The sequence below is a fragment of the Cygnus olor genome, chromosome Z, assembly GCF_009769625.2.
Source record: "Cygnus olor isolate bCygOlo1 chromosome Z, bCygOlo1.pri.v2, whole genome shotgun sequence".
Classification (NCBI taxonomy): domain Eukaryota; kingdom Metazoa; phylum Chordata; class Aves; order Anseriformes; family Anatidae; genus Cygnus; species Cygnus olor.
Window position 1 is genome coordinate 2,133,348 of NC_049198.1, and position 26,214 is coordinate 2,159,561.

General features: G+C 52.8%; 1 protein-coding gene across 3 annotated transcripts; it reads right to left on the bottom strand.

Moving 5' to 3' along the window:
• Positions 1 to 25,755, bottom strand: MAPK4 (mitogen-activated protein kinase 4). 3 transcript variants are annotated; one of them, XM_040541572.1, is made up of 8 exons: positions 25,714 to 25,755; positions 25,162 to 25,338; positions 12,016 to 13,472; positions 7,011 to 7,155; positions 5,524 to 5,685; positions 4,585 to 4,786; positions 2,648 to 3,331; positions 1 to 2,287 (listed from the first exon to the last, which is right to left on the bottom strand). In XM_040541572.1, exons 3-8 carry the CDS (start codon positions 12,559 to 12,561, stop codon positions 2,275 to 2,277), a joined length of 1,752 nt encoding a protein of 583 aa, XP_040397506.1. In that variant the 5' UTR covers positions 12,562 to 13,472; positions 25,162 to 25,338; positions 25,714 to 25,755; the 3' UTR covers positions 1 to 2,274. The 3 variants fall into 3 exon arrangements, with proteins under 3 accessions (XP_040397506.1, XP_040397505.1, XP_040397507.1); XM_040541571.1 differs by lacking the exon at positions 25,714 to 25,755 and adding an exon at positions 18,056 to 18,182 and having other exon boundaries at positions 25,162 to 25,555; XM_040541573.1 differs by lacking the exon at positions 25,162 to 25,338.
• Positions 25,756 to 26,214: the final 459 nt, after the last annotated feature.

Sequence of the window (26,214 nt, forward strand, 5' to 3'; positions counted from 1 at the left end):
GAAGGCTCAGGCCTTAAATTTTATTGTCGTAGATGAGAAACAAATCTGGCTTGTGATCGGCTGAGCACGCTCAAGTAACAAATTAACGCCACCCCCGTCCTCCCCCCTTCCCGGCATGTGACGCTGACGTTTTGGGACGTTAAATAATGGCTCCTCAGAAGACAATTTTCAAACCTGTTCCTTTCACGGCCATAATAAATAGAGTCCCGCGCACTTCTGGTGGAGGCATTCGGCCCGAACGCAACAACCCACGTGGAACATGGCTTCTCGTTTCGGAGGGCTGACGACGGGTGCCCACGGGGACAAAATACTGACGTGGTTTGATCCCTGGGGATTTCACAGGCCAGTGCATCAGCGAGCATCTGCTGAACCCGCCAGTAGAGAGTTCTGAGCATCGCTGACCTCGTCCTGTAGGTCTAAACTCCGCCGACCTCTGGTTTGGGGCTGACATCTGTGGCTGCAGCGCTGTGCATCTCCCGCGAGGGGCTGCGTGCTCCCGGCGGGGTCGGCACAGGCGGCTGGCGCGGGCAGGGGCCGCTCCTTCATCCCAGAGCTGCCCCCCACCAGTGAAAGTGCTGAGCTTTAGTTGAGGTATATAAATCATGTCACGCACTGCAAACTGAGCCCTCTGCCTCTCGTTTCCTCTTTCAGGGCAGCAGCCTGAAGCTCCGCGGGGGACCTCCGAAGACTGGAGTCCGGTCGCTTTGCCTCCCGCCCCAGGACTTCCAGCCCATCTCACCCGTGCTACCATTTTGCTGGAGCAGCAGCATTTCCAGACTGCGTAAGGAGAGGGTTTCACGATAAGAACAAGCTTTCTGGCTTTTCAAAGCCTAGCACAAGCTCTCCTACAGCTAAACCTGCCCCTAATTCCCCCCCAAGAACAGAAACCAGGGTTAATACAGTAAGCGCTGCTGTTAGTCCTTCCCCCAAGTCTCGCACGAGTTTTCTTCACATCTCAGAACATTTCGTAGTTCGCTTGTTAAAAGGGTAGAAATAATTCGTACGGGAACAATAGTTAAATACAGACCTTGGAGTTACTAGGTACAGTAGTTTCTCTTTTACAAATGAAAGTAGAGCCACTGTGCTGGGGAGCACAGTGCCACGATGGCAGCGCAAATGGAGACTGGCTTCTACAACGCTATTTACAGGTTTTCAATTTTAAAAAACTGCCGAGTTTGGTCAAATATAAGTATAGAACATTTCTTCCATATACAAACTCTTGTTAGCTGATTCATTATTAAGGTGCTCATAAGTGTGGATGAAAACAGAAGTTACAGTAGATCAGTTTGCGTTCACATCTATTTACAAATCGCGCTTGTTTGCCTGCTGACACCAGCGTGTTCCAGAGAAGCTGAAAGCAAAGTGCCTTGGAGAAATGTAAATTTTTTTATACGTGACCTTGGCCAGTTAGGAAACTAATGCCACGGGAACCAAAGTATGGAGACCTTCTTCCCTCACGGGTAGCACAAAAAGCATCCAACTCACTTGGCTAAGTGACTTTTTAATCCACCTGAGGTTCCCGCTAGTTTTGTTCAGATGTTAGCCAACAAGCACACATTTCTGTCAGGCAAAGGCATGATGATATTTAGTACACTCGGTGCTCTAACTGCTTAAAGCGATGCACAAATCCTAAGTAGTATTTGCTTCACAGCTGCTTTGTCAGAAGGTAAGTAGTGGAACTTTCATTCCTTTTTTTTTTCTTTTTTTTTTGGCAAAGGTTATGTGCCCTTGCTGAGTCTGTACAGGTGGTGGTGGCAGAGGGAGCATCCCGCTCCCATCGCCACCTCTCTGCTCCTGTCCAGCCCTCGCTGCCAGAACGTGCTGGGCAGCTGGGCAGCTGCCTGAGACAGGACTCACAGCACCAGGTTGTTGCATGAAATACATCGGATGGGGTCTCCGAAAGAGTTCAGAACCGCCCGGTACAACAGAAAGGAAAAACGTACGCGTGGAGAAACCAAACAAGGAGAATGTGCTCGGAAAAAAAAAATTATCTTCCAATCAGGAAAAGAAAAAAAAAAACAAACCCAAGTGGTCAAATTCTTTCACCATCGACATTCTTGAAGAGTTATTTTCTGCCTGCTGGCCAAACTCTACCTCTAGCTGCACCCTCACAGCCCCTCCGCTGACCGACCACGGCTACTCCCTGGCATCACGTCTCTCTCCGCACCGATTGTACTCACACGGGGGCCTCGGAGGAGCTCAAAGTTTGGCATGTTTGGAACCCGTCAAACCAGGAGAGGATGTGACCATAATAAAATGCTGATTTTGTCCCCGTCATTTTAAGATGCTATGGAAAAAGAAAGGAGAAGAAGTTGATTTGACCTCTGTTTGCAAACTTAGCATGTACCGTCATCTCTCCGCCGTACATTTAAGTTTCAAACAGGTCCCAGAGATTGCAAGGCAAGCTTGTTAAGGCAGTGGAAGAAACTCAAGACTCCGTTCACACCTCTTGATTCCCTTAAATGCATTTCTAAGGCATCAAAAGGGGCACGTGGTTTGTGCTTGCCTTTTCAGAAAAAGGCATTCAGAACAGCGTAAAAAAGGGATGCTCAACGACAGACAGAAGCCGCTCAGCCCGGGGCATCGGCCACGCTATCAGAGAGGAACGGGGAGGTACAGCGGGGTTTTCCAGGCTGGGGTTCCTCACCATCGCTCTTTCTGGTACACCTCTGTTTGTACAATCTCGCTGGGGTGCTCGGATATGCAGGCCCCGTTGATGTCATTGAGCTTGTTGTCTGGAAGATCCTCGGGTTTTGTGCAAAGTTTCAGCGCCCTGGAGATGAAGACGTCCAAGTTAAACTCGGGGTCTGTTTCGGTGTTCACCTCCTTGGTTTCCTGGTGGAGGTGGTGAGGAGGAGATGGCAGGCTCCGCTCCTGAATCTCCGGAAGAGTACTGGGACACTCGAGACCCACCTGCGTGCTCTTCACCCACTGAGCAATCTCCAGAAAGAGGTTGGATGGTTCTTCTTCCAGAGACAGCTCAGTTTCGGGTGCTATGGTTGCTCTTTTCCAGTGGGATAAATCTAAAATCAGCTTGGGCTCCGAGTAGTGGTGGGGCTTATTGTCTCTCCACAGCAATTTGTCCAGGTAAGAAGGTGACCCCACTTTGTAATCACAGGATTTCCCGCAGTCGGCGTCAAAAACGCGGTCCATCGAGGAGTGAGATAGCTCCAAGAACCTCTCCGAGCTGCTCTGTGAATATTTCCGTGGATCGACTTGGGCTTCCTCAGCGATGGATTCCGACCCTGCCCGCGGGTCCCGCTGAACCTCATCCATGTCGTGGTATTTATCGTGCCTCCAGTCCAAATCAGAGGAGAGGCTGACGTGATACCTGGGAAAGACACGCTGCTGTTAGAGAGGTCTTATTAATATCAGAGACCTTCTTGTGTGCTAAAAAAGGATGGCTGAGCAATTTATCGGGAGTCTGAGCCTTGCCCTGCCTGCGTGGACAGGACCAGAAGCGGGAATATTCTGAGAACCAAGCTGTCCCTTCGTTCAGCTGCTCATTATCCCTCCATTCTGTTCCTAAAACACTTGGCTTGCGCTGCAGAACCCAGCTGGGTGGGAGGACGAAGCCCAGGTCACAGCTTGCTGTGTCACACCGGGAAACCCAAAAGCAAGGAGGCACGCGGGTGACAAGGTGACCTTGAGCAACTGTTCTGCTGCTCCGGTGCCTCTGGCTGGCAGGCGTCAGGGCGATGTGCGGACACACTGAAGACATGCTGAGGAAAGCTGCCAGGCTTCCTTTTTTATTTAATTCACCTGGCTGTCCTCCCCAGCTGCTACCCTGATACTTGTTCACGCAGGAAAAGAGACTAATAGGAAGGAATGCGAGGGATTTCTTTAGATTATTTCTTCAGTGCTGGTGAAATATAGTGGATTAACAAGGCCCGGAGATTTAATTGCTATGCAGAGAGCAGCAGCTCATCCTGCTCAGCTGGAAGGAGCTCTACGGGAAGGTGAACATCGATAATTCTTGGCTACCTGTTTTGTGCTAGCTGCACCGGTACCGGGAAGGGCCTTTTAACTGGGGTATTCATCTAGGACAGGACAAGTCTGCTCCAACCTTCATGTACAGCTTTCAGTAAACCATTTAAAACACAATACAAATATGTTTTCACAGACCCCGTCTATGTGGACTCTAGGGCTTATGCACCTTGAAAAGTGATAAATAGAGTTCCAAACCTTGGCCCTGAAAGGTCCAAGAATTACATGATTTTATAGTGGGTATTATAGGGACAGAGGATAGAGGGAAGAACCCCAGTGCCATTTAAATAGATGTAATTCAAATGACGATATATGCTGTTAATAAAACCGAGAGCAGAAAAATTCTCAGTAACTTGAAGATGCAGATTCAGCATCTCCTCCCTACGGACATCAATGACAAAACTCTTGTTGACTTCAGCTGGGTGCCAGCTTGAGTTAGAATTACAATGTGGCATAAAAAAAGGCAAAACAAGTACCCTTTGTGGGTCCAGGGAACATATTACCGAACCGAATCAATGCTCAGAGACTCACCAGTCAAGTTTTGCCTAAAAAATCCCAGTGGATATCTGGTCTCTAGACCAGTCCCAGGCACCGTACCTGTCCCAGTTAGACATCTGGCTCTGGTTGGCTTCCATCAGTAAAATATCATCAATCTCATCCTCAATCCGGAACGGATGCTGAGACACCGGTTCGTCCTCAGGGCAGGAATAGGGGCTCATGTAAGGATGCTGCAGCCCCATCTCAGCCGTTAATCGATCCATGGGGTTAAATGTCAGTATTTTCTCCAGGAAATCGATAGCTGCAAGTCACAGAGAAACAAACTCACTCATTCCTCAAAAGCACTGCTAGCTTTCTTTCCAGGAACGGCTTCGTGAATTCCCCACACCAAATTCGCTCGAAGGAAGGAAGGAATTAAAGGTCAAGTCCTGTCAGAAGTCTAACACGGGCACATTTGTCCTGCCTGCTTCAGGGTTATGTGACTAAGTCCTTGACATGACAAACTCTATGAAACTATTTTGCATATTAGTATATCAGAAATTTTGAGTGTCTAAAATTATTTCAAAAAGACCGTGGAGAGCGAAGTCTCTACTATGATGAAAGCAGAAATTCAGTGCAACAAAAGCGACTAGAATTAAACCTAAGTACATGATTTGTTGGGATTTTTTTTTGATGGTTCCTTTTATGTAGGCTACATGAAAAAGATCAAATCCTGCCATTGAAGATGTATTTCCAATTCATTTAGGTCTTGGTGCATGGAAGAGTCCCTTAAAGTCCAGTTAAGGTTAACTACAAATGATTTTTTTTGCACTGTACCTTCAGAAATGTCCCTATGAAGACCGTAATCGTAGGAATTGGAATGTTTCTCTGTGCCAAAGACGCTTTAGGAGCAAAATCACTCAGCGCAAAGGAAGGGCCATACCTATTGCCTCAGTGCTTAAGTATTAACCAATATCCAGTTGTCTCCCACCGAATTATTTCATCGCTTAGATTAAGCCCGAGGAGGAGGCACTGCCAAAGCGGCGCGCGCCACGGTACCTTCGCTGTCCACCTCGGGGAGCAGCTTGCGCAGCGGCTTCCTCACTTCCCAGGTGCTGTTGATGAAGCTGGGCATCACCTTGAGCAGCTCCTCTTTGTCCTCCTCGTGGATGACGGGGATCGTCTCCAGAATCAGCTGCATCTGCTCCAGCTCGTGACCGCCTGAATGGGCAGAGAAAGGCAGGGAGCTGAGGCGCGCACACGGCCCGGCCGGCCTCAGCTTACCTGGACAGCTCCACCGAGCTCCCAAAATCCCGGAGAAAAAGAGGCAGAGAACTTTTTGGCTGTGATGACTGCACCTACACGAGTTTTTTTCAGACTTATTAACATCTGGGGTTTCAATCCTTTTCCTTGAGGGCGTATTTACCCACATATTCCTAAGCCCCAGCGCAGGGCTGGCTCCCATAAGAGAGGAACGACGCACCCAGGGAGCGTTGCAGAGCCAACCGCCTAATTAATGAACGCTAATCCTATTCTTCAGCGCACTATTGAATTTGACCGAGAGCTCTGCCGATGATTTCCAGCTTCTTACGTGTACCGAGGAGCTGCCTGGCATAAATACCGAGTCGTGCTATCGACTTTCTGTCTGCTAGAAATGCCCGTTATAAATATTCTGTCGTTAGAGCCAGCACTAGCCATTCTCTCCCCAAATCAGAGCTTCCCATGGGTCGGCAAGGGGTTCCAAACACATCCCATGGGCAATGAAAGGTCCAAACGTCAGGGTCAGGGAAAGGGTCTCCATCCATCGTGGCTTTGTCACTCCACCAAGGTCCAGTTCAATGCATTTACAGCTCTTGTCACCCCAGCTCTGCCAGGATGTGGCAATGAACATGTCCCCAAGCCAACGTGGACTTTAGCGTGGCTGGTCATTACCACACCCCGTACTGTCATTATGCAACGAGAGGACTTTCTATTTTCTCCTTCCTCCACTGGCAACGCTTTCAGATGAGCAGCAGCAAATCACTGGAGGGAGCTGGAATTTAAGTTGTGTGGCTGACTCACACACAATTAACAGTTTCTCCAGCATAAAAGCCATTACTGGTGCTTTCTGACTTTGCGTGAGCTACCAGCTCCGCTTTTTGAGTGGCTGCTTCATTCCTGAACGAGTGATCCCGCACCCAGCTTGGCACCAGGCTCAGCACCACGGCTTTGCTCCCTACAGCAGTGTTTTTGGAACTCTGTTGAATAAAGATTTGATCATTAACGGGACGTTAATGGGATGAGCCCAGGTGGCAGCAAAGGCACAGCGTTCTAGGGTACATCCTTATCTCCGCAGCCTGGGAATTGCTCACAGCAAATACAATTAACCATGGATATTTCATGTTACAGGTGGGTTTAAGACTAATTCATTTTCTCCTTTTACCACAGATTTCACAACGATTGCCGGCAAGGACGGAAGGATTCACTCTGCCCCGCTCTAAAGCCTTTGAATCGGATAACAAGCAAGGAGAAAGGGAGAAAAAATAAATGAATCAATGGGAACCTACCAGCGAAGAGCATCCTTCCCGTCAGCATCTCCGCCAGGATGCAGCCGGCCGCCCACATGTCGATGGCTTTGGTGTAGTTGTTTGGCGAGAGGAGGAGGCGAGGGGAGCGGTACCACTTGGTTACCAAGCCTTCCGAAAGGTAACCCTGGAAGAGCAGAGACAGGGACATCGGTGAAAGTGATGTGTATGCATCTCCGTTCAATAATTCGAGGTATTTTTGAGGTTTGGCAATTTCTGAGCGCTTAACCCAACTGGAACTCTGCAGCACGCGAAGGAAGCCTTTGTCGGCTCAGCGCACGTAAGCCCAGTGCCTGCATTTCCAAACATCACCTCGAAATGAGGCCTTCTTCAAAGAAGGTGATGTTTTTTTCTAAGTGAAGGAAGAAAGCTAGGAACACCCCAACAGGCTGGGTGCGAAAACACGACCGCTGGAAGACCGAGGCGCTGAGCACATGGCGCCCAAACCCAGCCAGCTTGCAGCAAACTGCCAGAAACGGGTGATTTCACCCCAGATCTGTGCCGGAGGTGTTGCTTATCGACACGAACGAGTGCCAAACGCTGCATCGAGTCCTCAACGGGGCTTTGGGATGGATGCAGGGAATTGCACGGGCGCACCGAAGCAGCCCTGGCCGCCTCCTCCCCTTTGCTTATTAGGAAAATTTGTGTACGAACACCCACCGTCACCTTCCAAGTGCGAGCGAAGCTGCAGCTCGACCTAACGCCGAAGCTGCTAAACGGCTGATGTTTCCTAATTAATTGTGGCAGAGCAAATCCTCGTTATCTGTGGCACAAGCGGCTGCGCCCCGCGGACCCCCAGAGCTGTTGGGGACAGCAGATTTTGGACTGTGGTGACGTTTGCTTTGGGATCCCAGGCCCTCTCCCAGGACGGGTTTTAAAAGCGATGCCCTTGGCAGCACCGTACGGCCAACCACTGACCGCTTGGACCGCAGCCCTCTGGATCCCGAAGGCAGCCCAGAGCTTTAATTCAAGCGCCAAGCGCTCAGCATCTCTGGCTGAAACCGAGGGGAGGCATTTAATCCTGTGCTGCTGGCAGAGAGCGCAGTCCCTTAGATTAAATCCCGTTCTCTACCTTGAAGATCGCCTCTTGTAATCTAATCGCATCTTCCCGGGTCCGTAATTTACTCCAGCCTTGTGCGCACTCGCTCTACAATCAATTACAAACTTCATTTGGAAGACAATTTCATACTTGCTCCGTGTTTGGCAGGTGGGAGCTGGGAAGGTGACGGGTCCCCGCTGCAGCATCCCTGCAGCCGAAGTGCTCCGGGGGCAAGCAATGCCGTATGGATAAAGGAATATAAATGAATAAACGCACCAAGTCGGCTGGGAGGCACGTGCCACTGGATAGTCCGGAAAAATACACAGGCAAGGATTTGTACCCAGACACCGTGCACTCCTGCAGCTCAGGAAAACGTTTTTAAAAGAGGAGATCCATCCACAACACTGGAAAATGAGGAGAGGCATCACTGAGGCTCCGAATGCATGGGCTGGAGCGGGTGCCATGCTGAGGTCGAACGTCAAACGTAATTTCATCAGGGTAACGCTGGAATATTTCTACATATCTCTACGTCCAATATAATACATAAAAATGTGGATTGAAACGCACTAGAATAATCAGCATAAAAAGAAGCGACCAAGTTGAATTGCATTTAAATGCCGTGAAACCACTGGAGAGTGTCAAAACGCAACGGGAGCAAGAAAAGGGCTCCTACCAAAATATAGTCAAAAACTCCACCCTAACCGATACGGTCTAAACTATTTTCAGTGTAAATGCAAGAGCAGTTTGCTACCACGGAGGATAAGGGGTTTATAACGCCTCGGTTCCCCCCAGCGCAGATTTTTGTTCGAATTTCCAAGCGCGCAAGTTGTCAAGCTTTTAATCAAAAGGGTTTGCTTTAAAAGGGAACATTTTAATTTTTGTCTTCTTAAGATAAGTCATAATTGAGACTGATTAGCCAAGAATTTATGCCGCTGGCTCGTTTAATGCCGTTATATTCTTGCTAATGCTGCTGAATCGGAACCGGCACAAAGACCCCAAGGCGTTATCAGATCAGACTGCTGCTTTTCAGCTCCTGCAGTTATTCACAACAACGGGGACACGGGTATTTGCTGGAAAATCCTAAGAAAATAAACTTCGGGGATGGTGATTCGGGGCGATTAGGCTTTCTGTTCTCCATAGGCTCGTGATACGAACACACCAAACTGAGCCGCCAGGGGAGCGTGGCGTCACCAAGTGATGTGAGTGCTCAGGGGGAGCGTGCGCCGTGCAAAATGCATGAGAGAGGTACTGCAAACATCCCCTGCGTTGCAACGAGCCAAACCTTTTCTTCCCCAGGCATCTGTCATGGATTGCAAAAAAGTCCAAGGCTTGCTCCCATGCTCTTTTTTGTAATTTTCAAGTATCGTTTTCCTGCTTCTGTTCCTAAGGCTTGTGTAAGAACCGCTCAGGCAACCTAAAAAAGGGATAAACCCGCTGTGGGTAGGATTGGCATCAAGTTCTACCAAATATCATAGTAGGGAAACCGAAAAGCAAAGAAAAATTAATGCAGGAGAGACCAAGGGCTTGCCTCTTCTGGAGAAGCACCGAGATTCAGGATCTCGGATTCAGATCCTGCAAGCCATGCAGCCCCTCGGCACCTCTCCTGAGCATCCAAGTGTGCTGCACACCAAAATCCAGCTTTCTGCACTCAAAAAGCTGTGACAGTGAGTACCAGGTGCCCCCAAACTGGGAATTGGGCAGCACCCAGTGCCAGCTCATAGGTCCTTCCCTCGAGGACGTGATTTCTGCCTCTGACTGCTGGCGGAGATGGAATGGTTCCTGACTGCAGTGCCAAAGGGGGGGCTCAAAATAGAAATAAATAAAGGCTGTCAGAATAATCCTGATGCAAGAGCAGGCTGGTTCCTCTTCAGAGCGCTTTATTCTTTTAAGTTTATTTTTAAAAGGCAGTTAGGAGAGCTCTAGCAGGGGCTGGAAAATGAGCCTGGTTTGCAGGAGCAGCGTTCCTGGCAGAGCACGAAGCGTAATAAAAATGTCACTGTGCCTGGCTCTGAAAATGTGACATGCATTCTCATCCTTTTTGGGTCACAGAACGCGTTTATCTGACGAACCTGGACTAGGCTGTGCTTCAGCAGAGGAAAGGGGATCTTCCTGCAGAGATCTCCTCGTGGTGATCCGTCCGCCGGGGGGCTTCAGTGTTTCGCCGGGTGAGCTGGGAGCTATGGCAGTGCACTCATCAGCAAGCCCCAAACGAAGGGAGGACTTCTAAGGTTTAAAGACGTTCTGGAAATTACGAGATCTTGCCCTAAAAAGGGTGCTGCACCCTCCCTCCTGTGGAATTTGTGCAAATGGAAGCTGTAAGTAAAGTTGCAAGTAGGCAAGGAGGAGAGGGTCCTGCGCCACCCCAGGCACTGCACCCAAGGCAAGCCCAGGGCCGATTCTCTCCTCTGAAATATCCATCACTTTTAGAGTCAGTCTAGACATTTATTGGCATTTATCCCAATTTTTAAGGCCTATTTTGCTTTCTCCCCGTTCTCCCGTTCTTCCTGCCCCATCATTCCTGCAGGCGAGGCTGCTCTGGGCTGGAGCTGCTCCGTGCCACTACTCCCAGCGCACCTTCCAGAGCTGGAGAGCTCTCCCCGTCCTACCCAATTATCCTAATTAGTCGGCCGTCACGTAAACAAGACACAGTGCCAGGGAAGGACTATTATTTAGGTGGCTCTTTAAGCTGTTTAGAACCCTGGTCACAATCTGCTGGGGTTATTATTTGCCATTTTAATACTTAGCAGGATGGTTGCCGGGGTTTGGGATTGGAGAAGCACTGGGTCAGAAGCACTCTAACCTTTCAGACAAGCAGCAGCACCCAACCTGCAATTTTTCTGGTTAGCAGACCTCAGACATCAGTCCACGCATATTCCAGATACAACAGGTCATACGGAAAAAAAATAATCCATGCTCTTCAAGTGAGATGACACTTCTTTGCCAGAAAGGCAAAATATTACGTTGGAGTTGTACACAGCCAGCAGAGGCTTGGATCTACTGGATCCGTCCAACAGTTACTTACCCAGGGAGCTGGGAGCGGGGTTTAATTTACTTTTGGGCACCTCTGTGCTAGCACCCAAAAAATTCAGGGCACAAGGCCCGCTGTCCTGGCCAACGCCACCTGGCAGCAGAAGGATAGAGGCTCAGTGGCTTCATGCAGAGATGCCCTGGGCTTGTCCCTCTTGCTTACACCTTCTGCAAGAGGGCAGCACGCCAAACACAAACAGATCAAGGAGCTCACAAATATGAGCCCGTGCACCATCCAGGGCTCCTCTCACCTGCCCTGCCTGATGAAATCCCCGAGATGCGGGGCGCCGTCTGCCCCACGCACATCCCTCCCCTCCGGGCAGGTAGGAAGGAGCTGAGCAGGCGATCAGGAGCAGGACAATCCCGAATCGCATGCAGGAGCGGAGTTGTTGGCTCATTTGCTAAAAAAATGTTGGCTGGTCCCGCTCAATTCCTGCTCTTTGGCACGCGCTGCTTGAGTTCAAGTACACGTTGACGGCGGTTGGCGAGCATCTTTTCCCTGGTTTGTTGCTGTTAGGAGATGGACAGGCCTTGAATTCCGGCCAACGCATGAGAAGCACTTTAAATAAATGATAAGAAAACCATTTTTTGCATGGACTCATCTTGAGTTGACCTCAGGAAAAGAAAAATGTGCTGCTAGGGACCAAAACCAAGTACTTGGAGCCGCTTGGAAGGCAGCTCTGTACTGTACCCCAAGTTCTCCAGCCCTGCAAGTGAGAAACCAGGGGCACTCGGCGCAGACGTTGTGAGACCAACACAACGCCTGCTAATGAGACACATACCCTTTCATGCGCTTCTCTTGTGGGGATAAACGGCAGCTCATGCTTTATAAAAGAAGCAGGGGAAGGAACGCAAGCAGCAGGACATCAAACCAGAAACTCATCGGAACGGAAAGGAGTGCGGTGATTTCTCAACACCTACCTTATGGGAGTAATGCTGATCCACAATCCTGGCGAGCCCGAAATCGCCGATCTTCAACACCAGGTCCTCCGTGCTGATGAAAATATTGGCCGGCTTGAGGTCTCGGTGGAGCACGTTGGCCGAGTGGATGTACTTGAGCCCCCGGAGCAGCTGGTACATGAAGAGCTTGGCGTGCTCCTCGGCGAGCTTCCCCTGCTCCAGCAGGCGAGCCAGGTCCGTCTCCATGTACTCCTGGACGATGTACACCACGTTGAACTTGAAGAAGTCCCCGCGCAGGTTGGTCCCCTTCGGCCCCAGCACCTCGTACACCTTGACGATGTTGTCGTGCTCCAGCCTGCGGATGATCTTGATCTCCCGGAAGGCGTGCTTCATGCTCCGCGCGTCGCTGATGGTGATCTTCTTCACCGCCACTTTGCGGCAGCTCTTGCTGTCGAGGGCCGACAGCACCAGCCCGTTGGCCCCAAAGCCCAAGGGACGGAAGTTAACGAAGCGGCAGCCCAGGTCGTAGCCGTACATGCTGGCGATGCAGTCGCACTTCTCGGCCATCGCGGGCTCCGTCCTCTTTTGGCTTTTTCCTCTCGATCACTCGGAAAAACGGGAGAGTCGAAGGACTCCCAGATTACAGACACGTTTTGAAAGAAAGCGCGCCATTATTACTCGCAGATGCTGGGGGGGGGCTCTCGCTGCGAGCCCATGACTTCACGACGACGTGCAAACACAGCAGGAAAAGATGTGAGCGCGCGCGCGCACACACACACACACAAAACGTTTCAGAGCGGGTGAAAAGTCCAGGCGTGGAGGAGACTGCATGGATGTTTCAAACGCCGCGAAGATACCTCTACCAAAACACAGAAGGGTTCTTTTTCTTGTTAATACGAGAGCAGCAGCGCTACATTTTTCAGCCTCTTTCCTCTTTTCCTTCACCAAAGCCTTGTTGGCCGTGCCGAAGCGTGGGGCTGGGGCTGCTGGAGCAGGCAGGCGTGCTGCCCGACGTCCCCGGTGCTTCAGTCCCGGGGCAGGCGCCCAGCCACGCAGCCGGCGCCGATGTCCCCGTGGCGGGGCAGAGCCCAGCGCAGCCCCATGGCCCCTCCGCTGCCCCACAGCCTTCCTCCTGCCCGCGGGTTTGGACAGCGCTTCTCCGCCCAGCGAAGTGCATCCAGGCGCTGGCTGTGCTCCTCGGCGGTCAGCAAAGCGTTGCCGCTCCTCGATGGCTACGTGCGGACCCCATTTTCCCCCGTGGCAGGTATAGATCTTGGTGGAAGCAAATGTTTTTCGGCCCGAAACTCACTCTTTATCAGCTGCGCTCGGTGCTGTACGTTTCCACGTTTGCATTTCCAGCACCTCCTCCTTGTGTGTCTTTGTCGTCCGACCTTTAAGGCCAGCAAGGATGTGAACTGCCGGAGTCGTCCCCTGCGCTGGGCAGCCCGCCTGTCCCGCAGCAGCTCTCAGCCCTGCTCCTGCAAGAAAAGAAGAGATTGATTCACTCGATAACACCGCCGAACCCGTCCTTCCTGCGTAAACGCCTTCCTCCTGAAGGTCAAGCATGAGCTTGTGACCTTTAGGAAATTCATTAGTTATGCCCTCCACACGTACGCATCCCTCCCAGCATTTTTCAGACGGTTAATTTTTCCTTTTTGGTTTGAAATACGCAGAGAACTGCTAGCACTTGGCTCTTCCTTTCCCCGGTTTTTCTATTTTCATGCCTGAAAATTTTACAGAGCAATTCACAGCCGGCGAAGGTTCGACAGCAGGCTGCTGGCTGCAGCTGCCCGTTTAGCACGAACCTGCTTACCCAGCCCACGAGAGACGCACGTCAGCAGCACGCGGGTGCTACGAGCCCTTCCTGCTAAGCAGCCCAGAGCGGAGCGCCTCGGGTTTCTTCAGCTGGAATGAACGCAAATTTTGGCTTACAAACAATTTCCGGGCTTGGCGAGGGCCGGCTGCGCCGATGGGCAGCACAGGCAGGACAGCAGGCCTGCAAAACGCTGCTAAAACATTAAAAAAAAAAAAAAAAAAAAAAAGGATTTTGCAGCTGGGATGTCAGCGTTGGAGCTCAATTTGAAGTTTTGCGCGGCCAGCTCTTCCATGCAGCTGGGCTAATCGCTTCGGAGAATTGCTAGCCCGGCCCCAAAGAGCCTTAAAACACTTCCCCTGCAAAAATGCTAATGGTACGGCGCGTTCCCGGAGAGGAGGGGAGCGTGCTCATTAAGATGGGCGACTCGTGTCGTCCCCAGCTCGGTGTGCCCGGCTCTGCGGGGCCGCCTGGGGACAGTGCTGGGGTCCCTCTGCTCCTCCGCCGCCCGTGCCAGCCATAAACACGGGGCCGGGAAGATCTGCTGGGAAAATAAACGTTGGCTTCGTTTCTCACTGCATCTTTTATAAGGACGCGCTCGGCACCAAGACGCTGGGCCTCCCCGAGCCACCAAGAGCACATTTGCAAGCCTGGCAAAGGGTGGGAGGGGGGGGTTCAAAACAAGGGGAAAAGGAGGAATCCCAAACTTGGTGGGTTTTTAGGGATATGGAACCGAAGCGGTGCCCTTATGCCACGTGCTGGCACCTGCTATAGCCTTTAGTCGTGTTATTACCCTGTAAAGGATTTTCTAGATTTTCATTGCCATTTTTCAGCTCATAAAAGCTTCCAGCCCTCCCCACCTCCTTGCCAGCTCGGGTGAATTTTAGCCCCCTTCCCCTGCGGGGCCATGCCACGGAGCTGCCCCAAATCCCCCAGCCCCAGCTCCTCACCCTGCCGCACCAAGGGCTGCAGCTCCACAAAGCGAGGAGGAGCTGGCACCTGGTCCGAGCGGCGGCCCCAGCTAAAAAATAAATAAAGAGAGTGGATTTAGTCCCGCCGTGTTCTTCATGGCAGATTAAAGCCTCTTTGTTCGAGCCCTTAATCAGCAGAGCCGCTCCATTAACCCACCGGCGGGTTCACAGCCTGCCCGCTCCCCGCGCGGGCTCCCCGAGCACCGGGGAACGGCTCGCGCTGCCCTCCTGCTCCCTCGCCCTCCAGCAGAAATTACCGGGAGTAATGACAGGGAAAATATCGAACGTTGAGCTTTGCTTCCCCTTGCAGCCATCAATCGTTAAACGCGGGCTTGGCGGAGGAAGGGGGAGCGCAACCCTTCAGGTGGAGCGGCTGAAGGGGGAAGAAGGTAACGGTTAAGATAAAGACATCTGGGGCACGCAGCTCCGAGAAGAGGCAGCGCGGGGATAGCCTCTGAAAGCATCTGCCAGGAGTTACCCAACGGTTTGGCAAACACCGCTCGCTGCCGTGCTCGGAAGGAAAAATAATTACAGCCTCTCTTCAAGCCAGCAATCACCCGACGCCGGCTTTCGGATGGAGCTAAATCAGCCCCCGCTATCGCCAAGCGGGCAACGCCACGCCACCGAGGTGCCTTGGGTGGTAAAATCCAAGGGGGAAAAAGTCACCCCTGCGTCGTGACGTCCTCCTGCAGCAAACAGGGAGACAGAGAGCAAAGATTTCTGAGTGGTAGAGGGAGATCCGCTGCATGCGGGGTTGGCCTCTGCACCCCATCCCCGCCCCGCCGCTCCGGGAAGTTTGTCGTGCCCGGCGTGGAAGGAAACCAAGTTTTGCCTTGTCAGCTTAATTATTAATAATTAGTGAAGTGCTGGAAGCACTGCAAGGGCAAATGCACTGCGTAAGACCAGGAGGGAGGAAAGCGCCCTGTTCTGGCTGATGAGCGCGCACAGTAGCTGCGCTTTTGGACCGGGAACATTTTATCAGGGGCATGGAAAACAACAACAACGACAACAAAAAAAAAACGTGTCCCATACCCACAGACGCGCGCAGACAGCGGGGGCACGGCAGAAGCAGCTGAAACCACAGCGGGGGAATAAACATCTGCCTGTATTTCCAACGAAGAAATGGATTTGGGGGGAGGACTGCAGCTAAAACAAGAGTTTCGGGCTAGCCCCATCGCCAGCAAGCCCACTTTTCCCCCCCTTGGGATCAGAGCAAGATAAAACCCTGCGTAAAACCACGATAAAACAAATGCATCTGATTTATTTCCGCCGCTGGAGTCACCCCAACCTTTTGGCTCGGGCGCCTGGCGGAGGATTTGCTGGGGGGCTGGAAAACTGCCAAACAGAGGGGGTGATGGTTTTAGGGTTGGGCTGAGGGCTAACCTTATTCCCATCCACGTTGCCACCTCCTACCTACCTCTCTAGCAGGGGGAATTCATTAAAGCTCAAGTGTTGTAATGAGACGGCTGTTATTAACGGAGCACCACGGGTGCTAATTAGAGGAGGATAAGAGCCATCTCTCGCTTGAAAAACCTTGTAATGTAAAGGGCCGCATCCTGCGGGTTTTTACATCTCGACAGCGATGGGAGCAGGGATTAAACACCGTGCTGCAAAGCAGGACGGGTCCAGCAGGGGCTGGAGAGCTGTGCAGCCCCTGCTGTGCTCAGCTTCTTGGTTTGCCTCTCGGGTACCTCTGCAGGAGCGCAGCGTGAGTCAGTTTTTTCGCTCCCCCTCGTTGCCCCGGCATCCCTCCCTCTCTTAAACAAAAGCTTTTCAGCCGTCCTTTCCCTCTTCTTTGTCTCCTGCAGCTCCAGGACCTGGGTCTCTGCTTGGAGACCTCTCGCACCTCCCAGGAACGCGAGGTTTCCAGGTGCCCAGGGAGAAGAAAGCACATGGGGAGACCTCATCTAGGGGATGGGATCCCCAGGAAACCAGGAGGCAGCGCCAATCCAATCCCCCAAACCTTGTGGTGAACATGGCTGACAACAGGGACTGAAGAATAAGATGCTCTCGTGCTACGTAGCCACAGCTGCCTCGGTGCTGGGGTCTCCACCGGAAATATCTTGTCCCCGTGCCCCAGAAGATGTCCCCAGCTCGTGCCCAGAGACACCAGCCAGCACTTGGGCCGTACAAAAACAGCTGCAGAAGCAGAGGACTTTTGTCGCGAGCTCCTCTGTGATTATCACCAGCAGGGTCCTTCCTGCCCCTGTGCAGGATCAGCCTCTTACGCCAGAGCTGCTTACAGCACCAAGTCAGAGACCACTGCAGTCGAACCGACGAGTGCTCTCCGCGTTTCTGAGCCTGAGTTTTGTCCTTCCAGCTTTGCTAGAGCCACTGAAGCAGCAGGTACCTAAGGTGAGCCGGAGCAAACTGCTTTCCCTTTGGGATCCAGCACGCCCTGACAACCCAAGAGCCCTGTAACCTGCTCAGGAGTCGACCATACACTTATTTTCAGCCCCGAAATAATATTTTTCAGATGCTTTTACTGCCAGGATGCAAATGGAAACCCGCTGGGCCCTGTGAGAAGGGAGGAGACGAGCAGAGCCATGACCAGAAGGCACCCAGTAACCCCGCACCTCTCTGCCACAGGATCCGTCCCCCAAAAGGAGGTGAAATCTCAATGTGCCTGCGGGAAAAGCTAGAGGGAGAAGGCAGAACCGAAGGGAAAAAGCCCAAAGGTGAGCCCAGAGTCTTGGCTTGAACGACGACGACACACACACAGTTTTTACGGGCACTCCACCTTAACAGAAGAAAGCACCGCGGCGTCGCCCAGAGCTGCCAAGCCACCTATGCCACCCGAGCCTCCTGGAGAGGACCTTGCGTTTTTATGGCACTTGTGGCCAGACCAAATTGCACTCCTGGAAATCAGACGACGAGGGTAGAGCACGATGCAGAACTTGCTGACGCTCGCACAGACTTTAAACGGGGCACAAAAGGCACTCGGCTGACCCCGGCGCTGGTAAATCAGCCGTGGCTGGGGCTCCGAGTGGCTGAACACAGACAAGAGGTGAGGGAAGGCTTTCCCAGCGGGTCCGAGCACACAAAACCGCCCTGGGTGCTGCGCTTTCCAGCCGGGGAATAGCTGGTAATGCCCCGAACAAACACTGGCTTAGCACGGCCGAGGCACCCTCCCCATCAGCCTGCAGCAAACGCGTGTCCCATGCAGTGCCGTGTGGGGAAAGCCCAGCTCCGTCCCTACACAGGCATCGTTCCCAGTGCTTTCCTGCACCAAACACCCCCAGGAGATGGACAGACGGACGAATGTCATAGCCAGTACCTTTTGCTGCACCTGTAGCCTCCGCCCCACTCCGTCCTCAGCTCTGCCGGCCGCGGTTTTCGCGTCACGCTGCCTTATAACAGCTGACGCCGCATCGATTTCAGGAGAGCGGGATTATTCCCGTTACCTAAAGAAAACAATTACCAGAGCCGACGACTCAGAAGTCTCGACAAGCCATAAATCGTAGCAGAAACGCGATACCTAATCGGGCCAGGTCACTTTGCCCTTTCGGTTGGCATCTGTGGGCTCGTAAGGGAGAGGGGAGATAAACCGCTGCGTCCACGAGCCCTTCGCTCGCCGGGACGCCACAGGTCAGGACTTTGCCTGCGTTATCACTGGCGGGGCCAAACTGAGATAAGCAAAAGCAGGAAGGGTATAAAAAATAAATAAAACAACAAGGTAGGAATAGCCCCAGAGGTTTTTCATTACAGCCCAGGAGCCCGCAGCAGGAATTTGCCCCGGAGGAGGCAGGCACGCACGCACACCGGGCAGTAAAACTACACGGGGCAGAGCACCATGCCCCAGAAATCACCCCGCTGATCCTCGTTCCTCTCCTGTATGCACACACCAGCAGTTTGGGGACCCTCACCTGCAGCTGTACCCTGCAATCTCATCATTTTGGGAGACCACGGTATGTTTTTGTGGGGTGCTGGCGGCTGGTGGAGCTGAAAGCCAGCGGCAGCGGAAGAAATGTGCTGGCACTGTCAAAAACAACACTGGAGATCTAGAGAATTGTAAGAAAAAAAAAAAAAATGTTGTAAGTCCTGGTCCTAAAATAGCCCGAGGGAGAACAGAACACACTCCCAGTGACTTCTCGCCATCCACATAACGCACGGGGAATAAAAGGCTTGGCCGGGCCGCTGCTAAAGCTTGCTCTGGGTGTAATCACCTACTGCTATAATGAGATTAGGTGGATTAGCTTTATTTTAAGGGAACGTCAATGAACTGGGCACAATCTAAGCATGAATAAGTCCAGAAAGCCATCAAACCAGACGGCTATTTTTAGAAAGCATTCCTCCCCCTAAATAACCTGGGTGGAGAGAGATGGCAGGCAGCGAGAGGTGCGCTAATACAAGCAGCAGCTGAACGAACGGATCCTGGAGACAAAAAAGCTGGCCGGATTCAGCCCTGGTTTCTCTTGGCAGAGTTGCAGAAGGAACCGATTCAGCTACAGCCTGAGCACGCATTCCTTCAGCGCCGTGGTTTTGTCCCTTTTTTGTCCCTGGAGCTTATTCCTGCAGAACACCCGGCGACTCCAAGTACGCCAGGCACCGCGCCGCCGAAACTCCTTTGCTCTTTTTTCCAGAACGGATTCAGGTTTTAGCCTCGGGGGCTGACACCCGGACATTTTGCTCAGCACGTGAAACCCACTTAGGGCTTAAGAACCCGCGCAGCCCAGCAGTAGGATGGCCCCTACCCCGATAAATAGGCCCAGAAAGAACCCATTAAAAAGCCCCTCTAACTGCATCGCCAACGGTTTGCACAAACTCCAGCTAACGCTCGAGGTTAAAACGAATCAAGCCTCAAATAGCAAACTCTCCGCCATTCCTCCCGCTTTTACCCTTAAATTTTAATGGGGGCTGCGGCGAAGAGGGGAAACGAGATCTGCAATGCTGCTGGAGAAAGTTACCAGCAATAACTTCCTCCGCCTCCGTCCTGTTTCATCACGACCTCGTTACCACACACGTTAGCAGAAAGGGGTGCAGGAGAGAGCAGGAGCCCCTTGGCTCAGCTCCGCTGGGTTTGCTCCGCCGCTGGGTCCTGCTGCTTGCACCCTAAGACGGTTTTTAGGGTGATAGTCTTCGTGCCCAAAGGGGTTTTGGACAGGATGAGAGCCAAATGCAACTCGACCACGTCCCTTCTGCTCTACACGGGGCAGTGAGAAAGTGATCGGGGAAACACCCATTGTGCAAAAGGCCTCGTGCCAAGAAAACCTGGCTACCTCGTGTTTCGTAAGGCCCAGGTCTCAAAACTTGCCCCCCTGCCCCCTTCAGTATCTATTACTGGAAAATATGCTTACATTTCTAAAGCCCTTTTCACTCGCAGACCTGGGACCTGCTGAAAGGCACGGCATTTGCAGATGCTGAAAGATGCTGCAAGCGTGATAATCGATGTTTCCTTCAAACTTCTTCCTTTTTTTTTTTTTTCTCCAAATTGCACTCTGCCCATTTGACTGCATTTGAAGAGCAGACAGCAATTTAGCTTTCAAGCTCAGAGATTTTTCTTTTTTCTCCCCCCCACTCCCCCCCACCCCGTGTTTCTAACACAAGGGACCGGGGCATTTCTAATGACTTAAGAAGACAAAGACCGCAGAAACCTTTCTTGAATGCAGAATTGCCTTTGTGCTGTACAGACACAGAGGATAATGAGCAGCTTCAAGTGCTGTGATCAAACTCCTTTCCAAGAGCCTGACTGGGACCGTGAACAATCTTGCTTGTTGTGCATCTCCGCCAACATCACCACGCTCAGGAAATCACCCCCTGTGGCACCTGGGCTTGGTGAACCCGCTGGGATTTAGCGGAACCCGCAGGAGATGCTGCGGCGTGATGCTAACGTGGGGCAAAACCCCGTGCTGAAGAGGCACGAGCAAGAGAAACATGCACGTGAAACTCCAGCTTGGCATTAAAACTTATCTCACTGAAGTCCAGAAAAGGCTAAATGCTCATTTCAGGGACTTGGGAAGACGCTTTCCGAAGTTGATATAACCTGAAAAAAAAAAAAAAAGGAGGAAGAAAAGAAAAAAAAAAAAAAGGCAAACCCAGAATTCCCGGCCAGCAGAAACATAATTCTTAGAGAAATTATCTGAAACCCTCTCCGGGTCACATTCAGTGCTTGTAAAAGCCATCCCGCCCAGTCCCAACATTTCAACCTGCACTACTGACAGCTGCTCCGTAGCCTCAAGAAACGCGAAGAAACTACTTTTTCCTTTTTCCCTTCTCCTTGATCTCATTTTAATTGGAACCAGCCCCAGCTGAATCAGAGCCCGAGAAGCCCCAGCACCTCCCCGCCGTCCTTGAAGTCATTTGAAGCCGGGCCCTATTTCTGCATTTGCATTCCCAGCCCTGCCTCCTCTCAGCGGGCCGGGGTTTAATTTACCTTTACCCACTTTCTGGCGGTTCAAAACCTCCCGAATTTCCCAGGATGGGGTGGAAGGAGGTAATGGAGCAGGTAAAATCCACGCTGTGGCACGATGGCCAGGCTGGTTTGGTGGCGTGCCAAGGACGCTGCATCCCCCCGCTCCTTTGGGGACAGCGTGGAGCAAGTCACCAGGCCATTCCTCCTCCGCAGTGATGTTTCACCTTGCTGCCCGGCAGGATCCAGCCTGATTCTTCCTCTTTTTCCCCCATAACCATCCTGCCCAGCAAATGGCACTCAGGGCTGGGGACACCCAGGTGCAGAAGGGGGGGGTGCTCCGCAGCCAGAGCTCTGAAACCCGAGCTGCGATGGGGCTTTTTTCCTCTTGGTTTACATAGCTAATTGCTACAGGCCTATCAGTTACCAGGTAATTAACACAGCTGCAAAAATCGGGTGCAACCCAGAACGTGCTTGTGCAAACAGAGCGGGAGCAGCGGGGACAGATGGACCCTGGTGGTTATTGGTGTGGGGGTTGTTTGCTCTCGGCTGACTCCTGAGCGGTCCTGACACGAAGCTGAGCCACTTCACCAGGACCGTGGGGACTTGGAAAGGCTCCTGCCCCTTGGCATAAGGGTAGGGCTGTCCTCCTACCCATCCCAGCAAAAGCTCTGTGCTCCAGAGCAGCTGCGTGCCCAGAAAGATGCCCAAATATCCCTGCCAGTGACCCACGGACAGCACCTGGGCACTCTCCTGTCGCTGCTCTCCAGCTTTTTCCTTGTCTTTCCTTTTTTCCAGTCTCCTGCTCCTTCCCTCCCTGCCAGGACGCCCCCGAGGACGAGCGCGGCATCCAGCCCTCGGGTGCTGCTGCCGCGTGGGCTGGCCGGCTTCCTACGGAGATGACTGTTGCGTGTGATATCGAAATAGTACGATTTAGAAAGCGAGCTGCTCGTCGCAGGCACGACCACGCCGGCTGCTTTTAAAGGCAGGCTTAGCAACGCTGCACAGCGCTGCGGGAACGATGAGCCGATTCCCATACAGCCTCCGGGCTGGGGAAGTTGAAGATGAGGTGGCACAAAGAAGTGACACGGTGCTTAAACGCTCAGAAGTCATTCAAACCACATAAAGTAGGTGCTTTTCTTCTGCAGTGGTGGGAAAGATGCTCAAGGACCGTTTGCTGGGTGGTCTCAGGCCATAAGCACTGAATTTCATTCTCGTCTACTTATTCAGCTACACTCATCCAGTTTCGCCGCTATTCCTCACATACCTAAACCCAGAGAGGCAAATCAAAACACCGCAACGCAAACAGCTAATGAATAATCGATAGCAAAGCCAGTGAAGGCACCGATAAATCTCTGGGATGCAAAGCCACCGGCACGTCCACGACGGGCTGTTTTACGGCGGCTCTGGAGGATAATTGCCCGCAGCAGCAGCCCTACGTGACGGGGAGGAAGCCACCGTGGCAGGCAAAATCAGCTGCCGTTTCTAATGAAAGTCGCCTTCTGTTAGCGCTTCTTCCAATTTCTGGGCTAATCACGGAAGCCACGGGCTCAAAATAATGAGAGCAGCATCTACACGTGCAAGTTTTATAAAGCTGAAAGCAGTTGTCAGCATCACGGAGAGATCAGGACTTGCCTGAAGCATCTACTGAAGACCCCAAAAGTTATAAAGACGGAAAAGCAGCAAGAGTTACAGCAGGCAGAAACTATTCTGGCAAAAATGAGATGTGGGAAACGTGCAGAAACCCGATCTTTCTAAAAGACATGGAAAGGAGGAAAAATGGCACCGAAAAGAAACCCACGGGGTTGATGACTGATGAGTACCTCTCAAAGAATCCATTCCCTCTGAATAGCCAACAGAATTAATTATGAAGGCAGGCACTTTTTAAGCACGCCAGGAATAGAGCATTAGCTACCTGTTAGATGCCATCAGTAAAACTGGAAATGATGACCTAAAAAAAAATATTAAAATGTTCAGCAGCGTGTTCAACAGCTATTGCTGCTCTGCGTTTGGAAGGAGGCAGCGCGGTGCGTGCGCTGCCCGTACGGGGACGGGTAGCACAGCTACCAAAGAGGGTGATGGAAACTCAAAATTCACCTTGTGCGCTGTGCCGTCCCAAAGCAGGAGCTGTCCCAATAGCCTCCCGTATCTCCCGTCCTAAAATGACCGAGGTTCCCGAGTTGCCAAGCGGCTGCTAAAATAAAGCAGTCGAAAATCAGCAGGTGAGGAGCAGGGAAACTTTGCGAGGTCACCGTGCTTGTAGGAAGGATGAAAGGCGACGGCCGGGAGCAGCAGACAACCTCAGGGTCAGTTCCAGCTAGAACAGCGGCTTCAGGTAAATACAAGAGCTGGAGATTAAAAGCATGATTCAAATCGGCCAGCAGTTTCCCAGAACTGGGTCTATTTAAAAGACTTATTTTTCCTTTGACAGGCAACAGGGCTGCAGGACACAGGCAGCTGCCTTGATACAGCGTTTTTTTTCCCCCGAAGCACACAACACTTGGATCATAAACCTCACGTCGGGTATCATTAAGCACACAAATATTAGGTGTGGTGCCACAGCCCCCATCCTGGTTGTTAGCAGGGAGGGAAGGCAGCGCCCAAGCGTGGTCCTCAGGGACTTTTGTCACTGCTCGGTGTTACCTGGGGCTCTTTCTGGGGATTATGTTAAATATAAACTTGTGACAAAAAACAGAAACTAAAGGATGGCCGGTTGAGAGAGTCAGAGCCAGATCCAAACCACCTGGTGGAGGTCACAGACCAACAGACCACTTTTTCATGGGGCAAAGCAATGCACGAGATCCTCAGAAGGATCGCTGCTTGAGTCAGAAAAGGATTTGGGACGAGCGTGGGGCATCTCTTCTCATACACCACCACAGCAGAGCTAGAGCAGGAGGTGGTCCTTCGGGGTGCGACAGGAAAAATGCCCATTAGGAGGAGGAAAGAAACTCACTGGCGCGGCCACAAAAACCTCACGAGACGGAGCAGGAGCCTCTCAGCACAAGGTTACAGCGGCCAAAGTAATTCAGCCTCCCGAGAAGTAGGTCAAGAGGTGATCCGATCGGCGCACGCGGGGAACTGGGAAGGACTGCTCACCTTTCTGACAAGGGCACGGCAACATCCCCCGGCTGGAAGCCGAAGTTCAACCTTGAAATGAGATAGCATCGCCCCGGAGTGAGAGCAATTAGATGTTGGTGCAGGGTAGCAGAGGAAGGCGGGGTCACCATTGCTCAGAGCCACTGGAACCGAATTAACAGGCGGGTTTTAACCCAGCCTTCTGTGTCTGCAGGAGGATGAGCCGCAAACGTTTCCCTGCAGTTGCAATTCTGCAACGCCTCCCACCTGGGGGACGCGAAGTTCAGGAAGCATGATTTATGCCTCAAATAAAAGCCCAAGCAGGGTCACGTTAAAAAAGGAAAGATCGAGGCAAAAAGCCTAGAAACCAAGGTTTGGCAAGCGGTGTGCAAAATTCATCTCGCTTAAATTCAGACATCTAAAACACGAATATCAGAGTCTGAACCGGCACCCCTGAGCAGCATCCACCTGCCCTACGATGGGGACCACCTGGGGGTGAAATTAATCCTGTTCTGGAGGTACCTGGTCCTTCCACACGGTGGAGAACAACTCGGACCAGACACGTTTGGATGCTTAACCGTGGACAAATGAATCACGTCCACCAACACACCTTTTGACTGGAAGCGAACTGCCTCACACCACCCGGAAAACCCCGGGGGTAATTTTGGATTATAACACCAATTCCGGCCATTTTGCATCGCCCAGTCTCCCAGGAGGCAGAAAAAGGATCGTACACTACTCCAGCACCTGGGTGCGGTTCTTCCTTTCTATGTTTTATGTTTAAAGAGGAGGTAACTAGAGAATACCTGCGTGAAGCGGCCAACCTTGAACCTGGAGAGCTCACGGGCGGCCAGGACGCTGCTGGTTCAGTGTCCTCCTTTCCAAGCAGGGGTCACCCGGGTGGGATTTCAGCCCCGCTTAGGGCTGAGCCCCCACGGCCCAGAGCTGCAGCTACCTACCTGGGCAGGGTCGGAGGCTCCTGGTGGCGGTTCCTCCGAGCCCAGAAGTGACCATGTGTGCATTATCGCATCCCTTTACCCTTTCCTCTTCTGCACGGAGGGTGAGATAAGGATGCAGGCGGCGACCCCGGTCCCGGCTCCTGCGATATCCTCCACGGGGCTCTCGTCACCTCCGACCTGGCGGACGCCCAGCCACCCAAAAGAAAGCAGAGGGCTCGCTGGAGCCCCAAACCTCGCTTGTGTCCTCCGTCCCCGGGGCCTCGCCGTGGGGCAGCAGCGGGCAGGGGGAGCCCCAACCAAGGCCGAGGGGCCAGCGATGGATGGCACCGGGAGGCTCCGGCCGCGGGGAGGAGGAGGAGGAGGAGGAGGAGGATGAAGGAGGAGGAGGAGGAGGAGGCTGTGCTCGGGGCTCCCACCGGAGCCTCCCCCTGCCCGCCTCGGCGGCTCCACGTCCCCGCGGCCCCCGCAGCCAGCGGGCAGGGGCAGCACCGGCGACCCCCCCCCCCCCCCCCCCCCCCTCCCCCGGCAGCCCCGGGCTCGCCGCTCGCTTACCGGCACGGCTCGGCTCGGCTCGGCACCGGCACCGGCCGCCCGCCCCCGCCGCTGACGTCACCCCCGGCCTCAGCCGCCGCGCGGGGGCCACCTGCCGGGGAGGGGCCTCACGGGCACCCGGTGCCACCCCCCGGTGCCAGCCGGCAGTGTCACCACGCAGCGACAACCCCCCCCCCCCCCGTGACACCCCCTGTGATACCCCCAGTGACACCCCCCCGGTGACACCCCCCCAGTGACACCCCCTGTGGTACTCCCAGTGCCACCCCCAGTGATACCCCCAGTGCCACCCCCTGGTGCCAACCGTCAGTGTCACCAAACAGCAACACCCACCCAGTGACACCCCCTGTGATACTCCCAGTGACACCCCTCAGTGCCACCCGTCAGTGTCACCACGCAGCGACACCCCCCGGTGACACCCCCAGTGATACCCCCAGTGACAACCCCAGTGACACCGCCTGTGATACCCCCAGTGATACCCCCAGTGATACCCCCAGTGCCACC

What these genes read in the sequence shown, in the direction of transcription:
- MAPK4 (XM_040541573.1), bottom strand. Translation starts at nt 12,561, where the DNA reads ATGGCCGAGAAGTGCGACTGCATCGCCAGCATGTACGGCTACGACCTG. An exon ending in ATCAGCATTACTCCCATAAG is followed by an intron (nt 7,156 to 12,015) that starts GTAGGTGTTGAG and finishes CTGCTCTTCCAG; the next exon opens with GGTTACCTTTCGGAAGGCTT. An exon ending in CCCCGAGGTGGACAGCGAAG is followed by an intron (nt 4,787 to 5,523) that starts GTACCGTGGCGC and finishes TGTGACTTGCAG; the next exon opens with CTATCGATTTCCTGGAGAAA.